The 13,558-nt window shown below is 46.3% G+C and overlaps 1 protein-coding gene across 2 annotated transcripts in view; it reads left to right on the top strand.

Annotated features, from left to right (window-relative positions):
• The window catches only part of DDX31 (DEAD-box helicase 31), a 127,138-nt gene continuing 113,580 nt past the window's right edge, over positions 1-13,558 (top strand). For both annotated transcript variants that reach the window (XM_068248925.1, XM_068248924.1), the window contains exons 1-7: positions 1-229; positions 3,031-3,278; positions 3,379-3,454; positions 6,275-6,318; positions 9,322-9,392; positions 12,274-12,338; positions 13,102-13,146. In XM_068248925.1, coding sequence (XP_068105026.1) covers positions 128-229; positions 3,031-3,278; positions 3,379-3,454; positions 6,275-6,318; positions 9,322-9,392; positions 12,274-12,338; positions 13,102-13,146 — 651 coding nt within the window. In that variant the 5' untranslated portion in view covers positions 1-127. The remainder of the gene's footprint in view (positions 230-3,030; positions 3,279-3,378; positions 3,455-6,274; positions 6,319-9,321; positions 9,393-12,273; positions 12,339-13,101; positions 13,147-13,558) is intronic.

Genomic DNA, 13,558 nt, shown 5'->3' with positions numbered 1-13,558 from the left:
TTCCAGTGCAGTGTGTTGCTCACATGTGTTTGTGGATGTGCTGTGCGGGAGATTTCAGAGCTCTGGTGCAGTTCGGAGACCAGTGGTGATCGGGCTGTGATTTGTAGATATTCCTAATATCTGAGCTATGGGAGATCAGGGTTTGATCCTCAACATAACTGAAGGTCCAGTTTCATCACACAGAGGTGGCAGTAACTTTCACAAGCAAGGAAACGCCAGAGGGAAGTGGGTGAGTGTCCTGAACATTTACAAAGTTCTGTAAGCTGGGTCTTTCTTAACTTTATTCATGATGTAGCCCTGACACTTTTACAGAGTACTTTATGGAAACCTTTAAAGTGTAACCGAGGCAGTATAAAATAAAAATGAGATACTTACCTCTGAAGAGGGAAGCACTCTGTATCCGGTGTAGTGAAATGTTTTGCAACTCTTATCAGATTTTGCAACCGGTTGCACTTATTTATAGGTATAGCTATCAGAAAGTGCAACCTGACCATTGACTTCAACCTATCTGTATCAGAAAATGCAACCCAATCAAACGCTATTCTCACACAGAACCCTCCCCTCTTGCTCAATTAATAACCCCCCTGGAGGGAACAATCCCCCCTCTTGCTCAACTAATAACCCCCCCGGGAACAATCCCCCCTTGCCCGAGGGAACAATCCCCGCTCTTGCTTAACTAATAACCCCCCTGGAGGGAACAACAATCCCCCCTCTTGCTCAACTAATAACCCCCACCTGGAGGGAATAAACCCCCTTCTAGCTCAATGGGATTCGTGGTTGCAAAAAATGACAGGCGTGTTAACACAGAGAAGCCACGCCTACGCAGTTATACACTGTCCTCTATGGCAAGTTGCAAAATATACTGGCCCCCAGGTGCATGGAGCCCCAGAGCATCTGACACAAGTTTGTTGAATGTTTGCGCAGCCGTACTGTATCTGTATGATGGTCATTCCTGCGTATAATGCCAAAGCCTTTTGTAATACGCAGGTACAGCCGTACTAGCACAGGCACAGTATGGCCATGCCAGAGCCAAAGGACTCAGGTTAATCTAGCATTTGCTATGGGCATGGAGGTAAAAGTAAATACTGCGCCATCCGTTCCTCTACGTCACTCACCATTCTACACCTGACTCCGTTGAGCTCGGCGACTCAGAACTGGACATACTGCGCCGCTCATGCGCTTTTGCGGGCCCACTCCTCAGCATATACTGCAGTGCAGTGGAACGCACACGCCGGGACGCAGGAGCAGGGGGAACAAGCGCGCGTCTGTTATGACACTGAGTGCGGGCACGGGAGCAGAAAGGACATACTGCACATGGGCGGCGTAGTATTTCCGGACTGAGTCATCTGGGTTGCAGAGCTGAACAGGGATTCGTGCAAGAGAACGGCAAGCAACGGAAGGCGTGGTATCTATTTATACCTCCCTGCCCATAGCATATGGATTAAACAGAGTCCTTCTGCATGCTTTAAGGGGTACCCGAAGTGAAAGATATATTGAGGCTGCCATATTTATTTCCTTTGAAACAATACCAGTTGCCTGGCAGCACTGTTGATCTGGCATAAGTAGTGTCTAAATCAAAACCCTGGAACAAGCACATTGCTAAATCTGTAAAGCCTGAGTCAGCTGAGTCAGAGTACCTGATCTGCTGCATGCCTGTTCAGGGTCTATTGCTAGAAGTATTAGAAACACAGGTTCAGGAGGACTGGGTATCCTTTAACCACTTGAAGAGACTCGGAAGTCTCTTAAAAATCCTTTTTTATCACAACATATTGTTTAACATATTAGCCCTAACTAAACTGCTGCATTCCCGGCGCTGTACACTATCTAAATTCCCCCCCCCCCCCTAACTCGCCGGGGGGCAATCCGGGCAGCGCTTCCGTAAGAGGCAGAGCTATGAGCCGCAGCTCTGCCTCTCGGCGCGTCTGTCAGCCGGGATCGCCGCCTCTCCGCCGCCCCTCTCAGTCTTCCTTCACTGAGAGGGGCGGGGAGAGGCGGAGATCCCCCGCTGACAGACGCGTGTGAGGCAGGGCTGAAGCTCATAACTCTGCCTCACACGGAAGTGCAAAGGGCAGCAAAATCCACGACCATGAAAGTTGTGGATTTTGCAGGGGAGAGGGAGGGCAGGGTTTGCAGGGATTTAGATAGTGTACAGCGGCGGGGATGCGGCGGTTTAGTTAGGGCTAATATGTTGTGATAAAAAAAAAAAAAAAAAAAGGATTTTTAAGAGACTTCAGTGTCTATCTGGATGGATATATCTGTCACTGTGCCATGCGCACGCTCCCACCACCTGCCGTTTGCTCCGAGATCAATGAATGGGAATATAGTTCCCATTCAATGATCTAAGTCCCCCGCAGAAAAAAAGTTTCCCATCCTCCTAATGCTTCGTGGAAGCGAGATCATTCGTTTCCAGGACTTTTTGACTGTGGCCATCTTGTGGCCAAATAGTAAAACTACACCCACATACATCTTTTATGAACCACTTAAGGAACGGGCTTGTTTGCGCAGATCTGTGCTGCGTGGGCTCTCCAGCCCACAGCACAGATCAGCAAGCAGCCAGGGCGACCAGACTTCCCTCCTTTTTTCCCCACTAGGGGGATGTCCTGCTGGGGGGGTCTGATCGCCGCCGGCTATTTTCGTTCAGCGGGGGGGCTCCTCAAAGCCCCCCTCCTCAGCGATTTTCCGCCTCCTTCACCTTCCTCCCCCCTCCCCTCCTTCCTATGGGCGGCACAGGACGGTGATCCGTCCTGCGCCACCTCTGATAGGCTTCAGCCTATCAGATGCCGGCGATCCCCGGCATCTGGGGATCGTGGGTAGCCTCTGGAGGATCAGGTAAGTATGTACTTCATGCCAACTGAGGTTCTATTTGATTGACCAAATCAGCCCCTGGGCCATTGAAGTGTACAGCCTACTGTAGATTTCATACTGATATCTGTTAAAAATCAGTGTGCAATGTGTGGCAATAATAGTTTTTTCAATAACTGCCCCTCTAAGGAGCTCATAATCTAATTTAACACTTTTATTGTTTTGTAGAAATCTAGGGCTGTTAAAAGGAAGTATGAAGATGCCAGTGAGCACCCTTCCTCCAAGCGCCCAGCTCATGTGTCCCCTCCCAGCATCCAGAGCGCAGGCGCTGCTGCTAAACTCAGCAAGAAAAGTAAGGCAGATTCCTCCCCTAAAAAACCTCCGGGGGAGAAGAAAGAAGGGGACTCAAAGGGGAGGCCGTCCATCAAAACTTCCTCCCTCTTCAAAAACAACCCAGAGGTGCCAGAGATAGAGCGGTCAGTGTATACATGCTGGGGTGGCTGAAGTTATTGCTGTTATGTTTTTAGTGGGTTACTGATAAATCTTGTATATTTTTTTTTCTTTTTTGGTCAATAGACTGAATGTGAAACAAGTACAAGAAGAAGTCTTCTCATCGGATTCGTTTTCTGGTCTTGCGCTGCACCCGCATCTGGTAATATGCTCAGAGCTGGATCATCCACAAGGCACCTTAGACAGTTGCCTAGGGCCCGGAGATAGACTAGGGGCCTAGTTGATGCTAGCCCACACAAGATCTTGCCAACAAAGAAGCCAGGTGGCTATCAAAGGTTGGCCCACAGTTGTTACTTGCCTAGGTGCCCCATTTCACCTTAATCCGTCTCTGAATATGCTTGAAAGAAAGTAGTCTCTATTTCACAGGTAGATAGTTACACCTAGACCTGTGGCTGAAAAAAATTGATTGTTCCAATCAATTTTCTGATCATAATTGAATCGGAAGGCCAAATCAATGTACACGGGCATGCAATGGGTCTTCCATGTGCTTGGATTGTGTTTAGTAAGCAATGAAGCGGAATCACAGTTATCGCTTATTATGTATGATTTCTTTTGTATGTTATTTTAAATTGAAAAAGTTTCGCTAAAAAATACGTAGGGTTTGAAATAAAACCTCAAGAACCCGGTACACCCATTCCTAGATCTATAGCTCCTCCTCGGCAACCTACTACTGCCTGCTCACTCACAGTCCGTGATAACCTCTTCCTTTCTAGTTACATGGCAGTGAAGATGGAAGATCCACCTTAGTTGTTAAAGTGAACCCAAGATAAGAGTGATATGGAGGCTGCCATATTTATTTTCTTTTAAACAATACTAGTTGCCTGGCAATCCTGCTGATCTATTTGGCTGCAGTAGTGAACTGAATTACACCAGAAACAAGCATGCAGCTAATCTTGACAGTTCTGACAATATTGTCAGAACCCCCCAAACTGCCGTATGCTTGTTCAGGGTCTATGGTTGAAAGTATTAGAGGCAGAGGACCAGCAGGGCAGCCAGGCAACTGGTATTGCTTAAAAGGAAATAAATAAGGCAGCCTCCATATTATTCTCACCTCGGGTTCCCTTTAAATATGTGTAAATAGCAGACGTTATATGTATTATCCACATTGCAGTTTTTATGTGATACCCAATATACATTTTTAAGTATAAGGCCGGTTTTACAGCCTGCCTATGCATTTGCTGTGCGATGCCTTTCCCCCGGTGCTTTGCACTGCAACACACACAATGTCAATCATATGACTCTGCGGCAGAGTACACTGACAGTCATATACAAAGCCCTGTCCCCCGCATGTCCCCTGCTGCCCCTCAACCAATGATGTACTCCCTTGCTGGACAGGAAGTACGTGACTGGGATTCCCGGATTTCCCCTTCGTAATCCCATCATTCTGCGCATGTGTACTGCTTTGCTGCCGTAAGTACATTAGACGACGGTAACGCATTGTTGAGTTTGCGGTGGATTGGGCACTACCGGCCAGTGATGTCAGAGCTGATTAATCTGCAGTGACCACGGGTGACGGAGGGTTAACTTACCCATAAGTCTGGGGGATCCTCTGCGCTCTACTCCCTTCACACGCAAAGTGTTGGCCGCGATCCACAACTCACTACCGCGCTTCCTCTTTCCGGCTTGAAGGAGGAAGTGCTGTAGTGAGTCGTGGAACGCAAACAATGCTCCGCTTGTGAAGGGAATAGAATGCAAAAGATCCAGTGGACTTATGGGTAAGTTAACCCTCCGTCGCCCGTGGTCACAGATGATTAATCAGCTCTTAATTAACATTTATAGTCCGAGTAGCTACGGACTGGTAGCTACTCGGAAGAGCATCTCTGCTACTGGCACAATGCAACGCTATAAATGTGCTAGGCCCCATTGCCTTGCATTGCTGTTGAGTTACCCTAAGGTAAAACAGTGTAACACAACGCAGGTTTGCAAGACAAGTGTAAAAGTGGCCTTATACTTGCATTTTTATTTTTTTTTAACTGGCTCCTATAAACCCCACTGATGCGTTTATATCTGTTTTGTATTCTCTGTTAGGGGGTAGAGCTTGTTCATATATTGTATCTGGTCAGGTGAAATGATTTTTAAAATGATTTATGGCAGCAATTCATTCATTTTATTTTTTTTGTAAAGTAAACCTGTAATTAAAAAACACAAACAGTGAAATACTTACATAAGTAGAGGGATTCTCCAGAGGTTTCTCCGATCCTTTCTGTGCACACTTTTCCTTCGTGGCCGTGCTACCATCCATCAACCAGCATGGCTGCACGGCGCAGGCTCACTGGCCCATCGCCTGCACAGTAACATGGAGCTGCTCGTGGATGGAGGAAACAGGCGTGCATGAGCGGCTCAATGCTATTGCGCAGGCTGTGCTCGTACACTGACGGGAGTGCAGCTACATGATCCTTTTCCAAAAGCCCTTGTCAAATAGTTCAGAGGAGCCCAGCGCTGGAACGGCAAGCTCGAGGGGGAGTGCTTCCCTCTAAGTACTTCCTTTTATCTCCCTGGCGGTAATCCTGAGCTACACTAAGGCTAGCTGCTTGAAGCTCTATGCAGAGTATAGTGCGCATCGGGCGTTTTTACTCACCTCCTGGGGGATCCCGATGTCGGTAGCCATTCTCCTTCCTGTCCTCTGAGGCTCTGAATCCCTCTGATGAGATCACCGTCATCAATCTCACCACAGAGTTACAGCGCCACCCGGAGGACGGAGGTAAAATTGCAGCGCTGGAGCCCAGGGAGGTGAGTGCTGGGGCTGCTGCTGGCGTTCTGGTGGCATGATTTATTCCTGATTTTATGGTCTGAAACGTTAAGACCCTAAGATCTGGAAATTATCATACCGCCAGGGGGTTAAAGTATCTAACTTTTTGGGGATATATTGAATACAATTTTCCTTTTTTTTGTTTTTTGCCTTGCATATTTGTCAAGTATTTAGCTAATCAGAATTTTGCTAAAAATGTTTTATTTCTTTTAGGTTGCCACCATCACAAATGTCCTGAATCTGACGCAGATGACCAGGTTGGTGGTTTAGGGGAAACTGAACAATACATAACAATAGTTCTACTGTTGCTATTTTTGAGTCTTGGGAGACACACTATTGGCTTCTCGCTGCAGGACTTCCTGTGAAAGTCTTGCGGGAAACAGTAGGCATTGGAGGTCAGCAATCTGGCTAGATAGATCACTACTAGAGAGGCCGGCGATATAGGAGACACCTTAGATTTGTGGCCGAAACAACCATAATTATTGTTTTGGCCGAGGAAAGTCTAAAGTGTGCACTTGGCTTAAAGGGAACTCAAATAAAAATCAGATACCCAAGAATAGGGAGGATTCCCAAATCCTCCTGGCCCTCACCGTTGCCACACATGGACAAGTGCCTGTCGAATAGGTTAGGCAACCACGCTCCTCTTCATGCATGCTTGCAGTCGCACAGGCCTGTAGGTGGTGTGACAGCAGAATAATGTAGGGGACCCAGAGGTCTCAGAGGGACTTCAAGGTCTATGGGAGGTTGGAAGAAGCTGGACTTTAACGGGGCTGACAGCAGCACAATGCCTGGGAATGGGAGGACATTGAGGGACCCAACAGATTACGGGGGCTGGACGAAGGTAAATAAAACTCAACTTCTCCCTTTGTCTCAAGTTTACTTGAAAGCAAACCTAAAGCCAATTTAAAAAAAAACAGATACTTACCTTAGGAGGGGAAAGGCTCTGGGTCCGATAGAGCCTTTCTATTCCTCTCTCACATCCCCCTCCATTCCAGCGCTGTCTCCCCCATTCAAATTTCCCGCCAGGGGAGGCATCGGAATTTTTGGAAGCCTGAGTGCTCCCAAAAACGGGCAGCTTCATACTGCACATGTGCAAGAAAAGATGCTCGCACATGGGCACTATGGAGCCGACTGTCTTCAGGAGCACTCCCGAAGAATTACAAAGCCTCCCGCGGCAGGGGAGACAGCGCTGGAACGAGGGTACCATAGGAGGAACGGGCAGGCTCTATAGGACCCAGAGCCTTCCCCCTCTTTAGGTAAGTATCTGTTTAATTTGGCATCAGGCTCACTTTTTAAAGGGAACCTACTGGTAAGAGAGAGGCTGCCATATTTATTTCCTTTTAAACAATACCAGTCACCTGGCAGTCCTGCTGATCTATTTGGCTGCATTAGTGTCTGAATAACACACCTGAAATAAGAGTATGGGTAATCTAGTCAGACTTGGGTCAGAAACCCCTGATCTGTGTATACTTTTTCATGGTCTATGCCTATAAGTATTAGAGGCAGAGAGATCAGCAGGATGTCAGGCAATGGGTATTGTTTCAAAATAAATAAATATGGCAGCCTCCAAATCCCTTTCACTTCAGGTTTCCTTTCATTTTAATCTCCGTAAGCCTGATTGGGTCACCTTTATGGTCAGGTCTTGCCTACATCACTGAATGTGATGTAATGGTCTTGTTTGCTGCAGTCTCATGTATGTCATGTCATTTATATCTATCTCCTTATCTCAGCATTGACCCAGATATCACCTCCAGACATAACAGGTCTCATTTTAGGGAATGCACACTGAGCCATATCCTCAGACATCATGCTGACAGCCGACAGCAAACATTGGCCTACTCAAATCATCATAAGGAACTTTTTTAATGTTACCTGCGTACTGTGGGTTCTTCATGTACTTCTAATTTGACATAACTGCGATTTATTAGAATCCTGCTATGAAGCACACCCGTTTCCTGAGATTTTGATTGATTCAAGCCAATTACGAGATAAAACTTAGCTGGGAAATTCATTACTCCTGAAGAAGTGAATATTATATGGTCTGATGTTTCACAAAACATCGAGAAAATTAATAGTTTACCTCGGCTGTTCATAAACTGTTAAATATATAGATATATTTGTCCCAAAGAGGATTTCCGTGATACTTCTATAGTGGTGGACATGACAAAAGGGACAATTTCCAGTTTTATGGTACCCTTATTGGGAACTATGCATAATGTTTGTAAACTGTTTAATCAAGACTTTGCTGTAATGGCTATGCGGATACTGTGTATTTGTTTTTATGTGAATATTTAAAAAAAAAAAGATTTATAATAAACTGATGTTTTAATTGGGTATTGAATGATTTTGGTCAATACTTATCTATTGAGGTTGATGACAAGGTTTTGTCTATAGTTCATCCCCTTTAAGGTCCCTGTTTACCCATAAATAAGACCTGCATCTTAACCACTTGAGGACCCACCCTTTACCCCCCCCCCCCCCTTAAGGACCAGCGCTGATTTTTGTGATCTGTGCTGGGTGGGCTCTGCAGCCCCCAGCACAGATCAGCTGGCATGCAGAGCGATCAGATCGCCCCCTTTTTTCCCCCCTATGGGGATGATGTTCAGGGGGGGTCTGATCGCTCCTGCTGGTGGCATGTTGCGGGGGGGGGCACCTCAAAGCCCCCCTCCGCGGCGACATTTCCCCCCCCCCCCCCCCCCCCTCCTACCTGTCCCCCCGGTGATCAGGGCTGCACAGGACGCTATCCGTCCTGTGCAGCCTGTGACAGGATGTCCGCTGTCACATGGCGGCGATCCCCGGCCGCTGATTGGCCGGGGATCGCCGATCTGCCTTACGGCGCTGCTGCGAAGGAGACAAATGTCTCCTGCGTTTACATTTAGTCTGCAAGCCGCGATCAGCGGCTCACAGGCTATTCACGGAGACCCGCTCCGTGATCTAACAGGAAACGGCCGCTCGCGCGAGTGGCCTTTCCTGATTAATTAGGGAGGCACCTGGCGATGCAGATCTGCGTCGCTGGTCCTCCAGCTACCACTTTGCCACCGCACGGTATGAGTGTGCGGTCGGCAAGTGGTTAAAAGGGGACACATAAGAGGATCACTTCTACATATTTTACTATGTCAACTTGACTAGACCCATTGGTCAAGTTTCTCTTGGGTAACTTGTTTCAATTCATGTCTCATTTTAGGTCGGGATTTGATAGTGACACTGAGTGTGCTGATAAACACTGCTGGGATCTGATTACTTTTATTTTATATTATCAGTGTCCAGAAGATGACCATTCCCATCCTCCAGTCTGGAAGAGATGCCATGGTGAGGTCACAAACTGGATCGGGTGAGTAATGTTCCATATAAAGAAAAACTCCTTTTAAAAGTGGGGTAAAGTTGCCCATACAACCAGCTATGCATGGGCAGAATCGGGATTTTGTATCCAGCTATAGTGGAAAGTAGGCGGTTGCATGCGTCAGACCCCATGAGCCGTGGACCCCTGGCAGCCACTTGTAGCCCAAGGCAGGCAAAAAGGGCACCAGATATTTGGGCGCTGCCATAGGCGGTGTTTTGAATTACGACTATAGCGGTGCTCAGAGGGTAATATGGGCACCAGCAAAAGACTGAGCTAAAATTACGGGGAAAAAAATGTGCAATTCGACCGCCAGCCCTGATTCCATGGCAGCCTAGAGGGGGGAATAGTAATTGTGGGGGGAAATTAGGAATAGTGGAGTGAGACAATTTTCGGCTTCACCCTGTGCCCAAATTTCCCGGTGCCATTTTTGGATGTATGCTTTGTAGCCTGCTTGCTATCTGCACTCCACTCTGGGCCCACAAAGATTACCTCAAATGTGCCAGCTGGTGCGTGGGCTAAAGACTGCAAGCTGCATGTACTGGTGAGACCTGTGCTTCCTGTGTAAGCTGCTGCCTGATTACAGAGGGAATTGCTTGTCATCTGTGATTGGCCTGTGCATGGCTGCAATACTACAGTATAATGTGGAGAGAGGGGACACACTATCCGTACTGTGTCTGCATATACTGGTGAGACCTGTGCTTCCTGTGTAAGCTGCTGCCTGATTACTGAGGGAATTGCCTGTCATCTGTGATTGGCCTGTGCATGGCTGCAACACTACAGTATAATGTGGAGAGAGGGGGCACACTATCTGTACTGTGTCTGCATTAACTGGTGAGACCTATGCTTCCTGTGTAAGCTGCTGCCTGATTACTGAGGGAATTTGCTGTCATCTGTGATTGGCCTGTGCATGGCTGCAACACTACAGTATAATGTGGAGAGAGGGGGCACACTATCCGTACTGTGTCTGCATTAACTGGTGAGACCTATGCTTCCTGTGTAAGCTGCTGCCTGATTACTGAGGGAATTGCCTGTCATCTGTGATTGGCCTGTGCATGGCTGCAACACTACAGTATAATGTGGAGAGAGGGGGCACACTATCCGTACTGTGTCTGCATTAACTGGTGAGACCTATGCTTCCTGTGTAAGCTGCTGCCTGATTACAGAGGGACTTGCCTGCCATCTGTGACTGGCCTGTGCATGGCTGCAACACTACAGTATAATGTGGAGAGAGAGGGCACACTATCCGTACTGTGTCTGCATTAACTGGTGAGACCTAGGCTTCCTGTGTAAGCTGCTGCCTGATTACTGAGGGAATTGCCTGTCATCTGTGATTGGCCTGTGCATGGCTGCAACACTACAGTATAATGTGGAGAGAGGGGGCACACTATCCGTACTGTGTCTGCATTAACTGGTGAGACCTATGCTTCCTGTGTAAGCTGCTGCGTGAATACTGAGGGAATTGCCTGTCATCTGTGATTAGCCTGTGCATGGCTGCAACACTACAGTATAATGTGGAGAGAGGGGGCACACTATCCGTACTGTGTCTGCATTAACTGGTGAGACCTATGCTTCCCGTGTAAGCTGCTGCCTGATTACTGAGGGAATTGCCTGTCATCTGTGATTGGCCTGTGCATGGCTGCAACACTACAGTATAATGTGGAGAGAGGGGGCACACTATCCGTACTGTGTCTGCATTAACTGCTGAGACCTATGCTTCCTGTGTAAGCTGCTGCCTGATTACTGAGGGAATTGCCTGTCATCTGTGATTATACTGTAGTGTTGCAGCCATGCACAGTCCAATCACAGATGACAGGCAATTCCCTCAGTAATCAGGCAGCAGCTTACACAGGAAGCATAGGTCTCACCAGTTAATGCAGACACAGTATGGATAGTGTGCCCCCTCTCTCCACATTATACTGTAGTGTTGCAGCCATGCACAGTCCAATGTGGAGAGAGGGGGCACACTATCTGTACTGTGTCTGCATTAACTGGTGAGACCTATGCTTCCTGTGTAAGCTGCTGCCTGATTACAGAGGGACTTGCCTGCCATCTGTGACTGGCCTGTGCATGGCTGCAACACTACAGTATAATGTGGACCGAGGGGCACACTATCCGTACTGTATCTGCATTAACTGGTGAGACATATGCTTCCTCAGCAAGCTGTTGCATGATTATTAGATGGAAACCCCTGCATATTGAACACTTTGCAATTTGATCTAGCATATATGCTGCCTGTGCTTGCCTGCTGAAGCATTTACAAGAAAACATTACTCCCAATTATTGACTGAATTAAGGTACAGTACGTGCTTGATGAGTAAGACAATTTCTGATATAGCAAACTTCTGATATGGTAAACTACTAGGCTTAGTCCCTTGGAGTTTACTGTAAAGGGATTATTCTGTATTCAGTCAGCTGTCCTATTTGAAAACGGTTTTTTTTCTGGATCAAGTTTTTTATTTTTAAAGATTCCAGGCAAAAAAACAAAAACAAAAAAAAGTGCAGTAATGTTTTAAAGAGACACTGAAGCGGAAAAAAATATATGATGATTTGTATGTGTAGTACAGCTAAGAAATAAAACATTAGGAGCAGAGACATAAGTCTAATATTTGCTTCCAGTACAGGAAGAGTTAAGAAACTCCAGTTGTTATCTATGCAAATAGCCATTGAGCTCCACCACTTTGAAAGTCACAGAGAGTTCTGACTTCTGATTAGGTTATCTCAACTGTATTGTGTTTTTCTTTTGCAGAGAACAGTTCAGGACAGGTCAAAAGTTCTCTGCCTGTTCTGTAAAAACATTATCCAATTCATGATCTCATATATTTTTTTTCGCTTCAGTGTCTCTTTAAATCTATATCTTTGGAATTCTTTTCAGGTAAGACATTGGCTTACAGCATTCCACTTGTACAGTCGCTACAAGCAGTGACCCCCAAAATTCAGGTGAGTGTAACATACTGGTATGTGTTCAGCAGCAATAATGCTGGATACACACCATGAGTTTCTGCGTCGCACGCGTCCGTCGATACGCGTCGATTCGATTATTTCTGAGCATTTCCGAGCGCATTTCGATTATTTTTAGGTCGAATGCCATGTAAAGTATGGCAAATCGACCTAACGATCCATCGAACCGCGAATCGGACATGTCGGAAATAATCGTATCGACGGACGCATCGAACGCGGAAACGCATGGTGTGTATCCAGCATAATACACAAACCTTCAGAGTTCATGTACAATGGGAAGCTCTTGGGTACTTTAAGTGGCCTCTAGTGGTTTGTTAATGAGATTGTTCACACTGTACAATATTTACTGTTTACAAACTGTATAATTAGTGGACTGTAGATGGCACTATAGTCTCAAACCCCCTCCCCCCCATGCTGTTTCTGCATAATTATATTCTACTGGTTCTGGTTCTTCTGGGATATGTAGATTCTTTCCACAGAATTTGATGGTGGTATAAAAGTCAATAATAATAGTCAGTTTTACAGAAGATGCTGGCGCTTTATTAATAATAATCATCAGCACAATTATTTAGTATGAAGAAAGTCTGATTAAAGTAACACTGAGATGTAGGGTGATGGCTTCCATTTATGTTCTGTAGTTGTGCTGTGTGTATGTTTTTTAGAATATTTTTTTTGATTAGCAGCATATAATTGAATAGTCATTTTCATAGGTGACAAATTACATTTTTTTTCCTCCCAACAGCGAAGTGATGGCCCCTATGCCCTTGTTTTAGTCCCAACAAGAGAGGTGAGGAAACAGTGTATTTTACGCTTGCCAGTGGTGAGATGCATTGTGGGTATTGGTTTGTAGCATACAAAATAAATCTGTGTTCTGTTTCCACACTTGAATTAGATTAAGTATTGAAATATGGAGATTATTAACCACTGGGTGATGCCGCTGGTAAAAAAAATATTGGTAGTTTTCAGTTACAAATATTTTACTATGCACATACCCGGCACCCATTCTTGCTTGAACCTTCCCATCTTAGTGCATTGAGCTACTCCCCACCCCCACCGAATACCTGACACTAACCCTCTCCTCAAGTGCCTAAAGCCAACCCCCCCCCCCCCCCCCCCAATTCCTAAGACTAACCCCCTCTTCAAGTGCTTAAAGCAAACTCCCCTCCTAATTCCTGAGACTGACTCCCTTTCCAAGCGCC

The sequence above is a fragment of the Hyperolius riggenbachi genome, chromosome 8 (assembly GCF_040937935.1).
Source record: "Hyperolius riggenbachi isolate aHypRig1 chromosome 8, aHypRig1.pri, whole genome shotgun sequence".
NCBI lineage: Eukaryota > Metazoa > Chordata > Amphibia > Anura > Hyperoliidae > Hyperolius > Hyperolius riggenbachi.
Note: the sequence above shows the minus strand (reverse complement) of the source record. Positions and strands in the feature narration are given on the sequence as shown.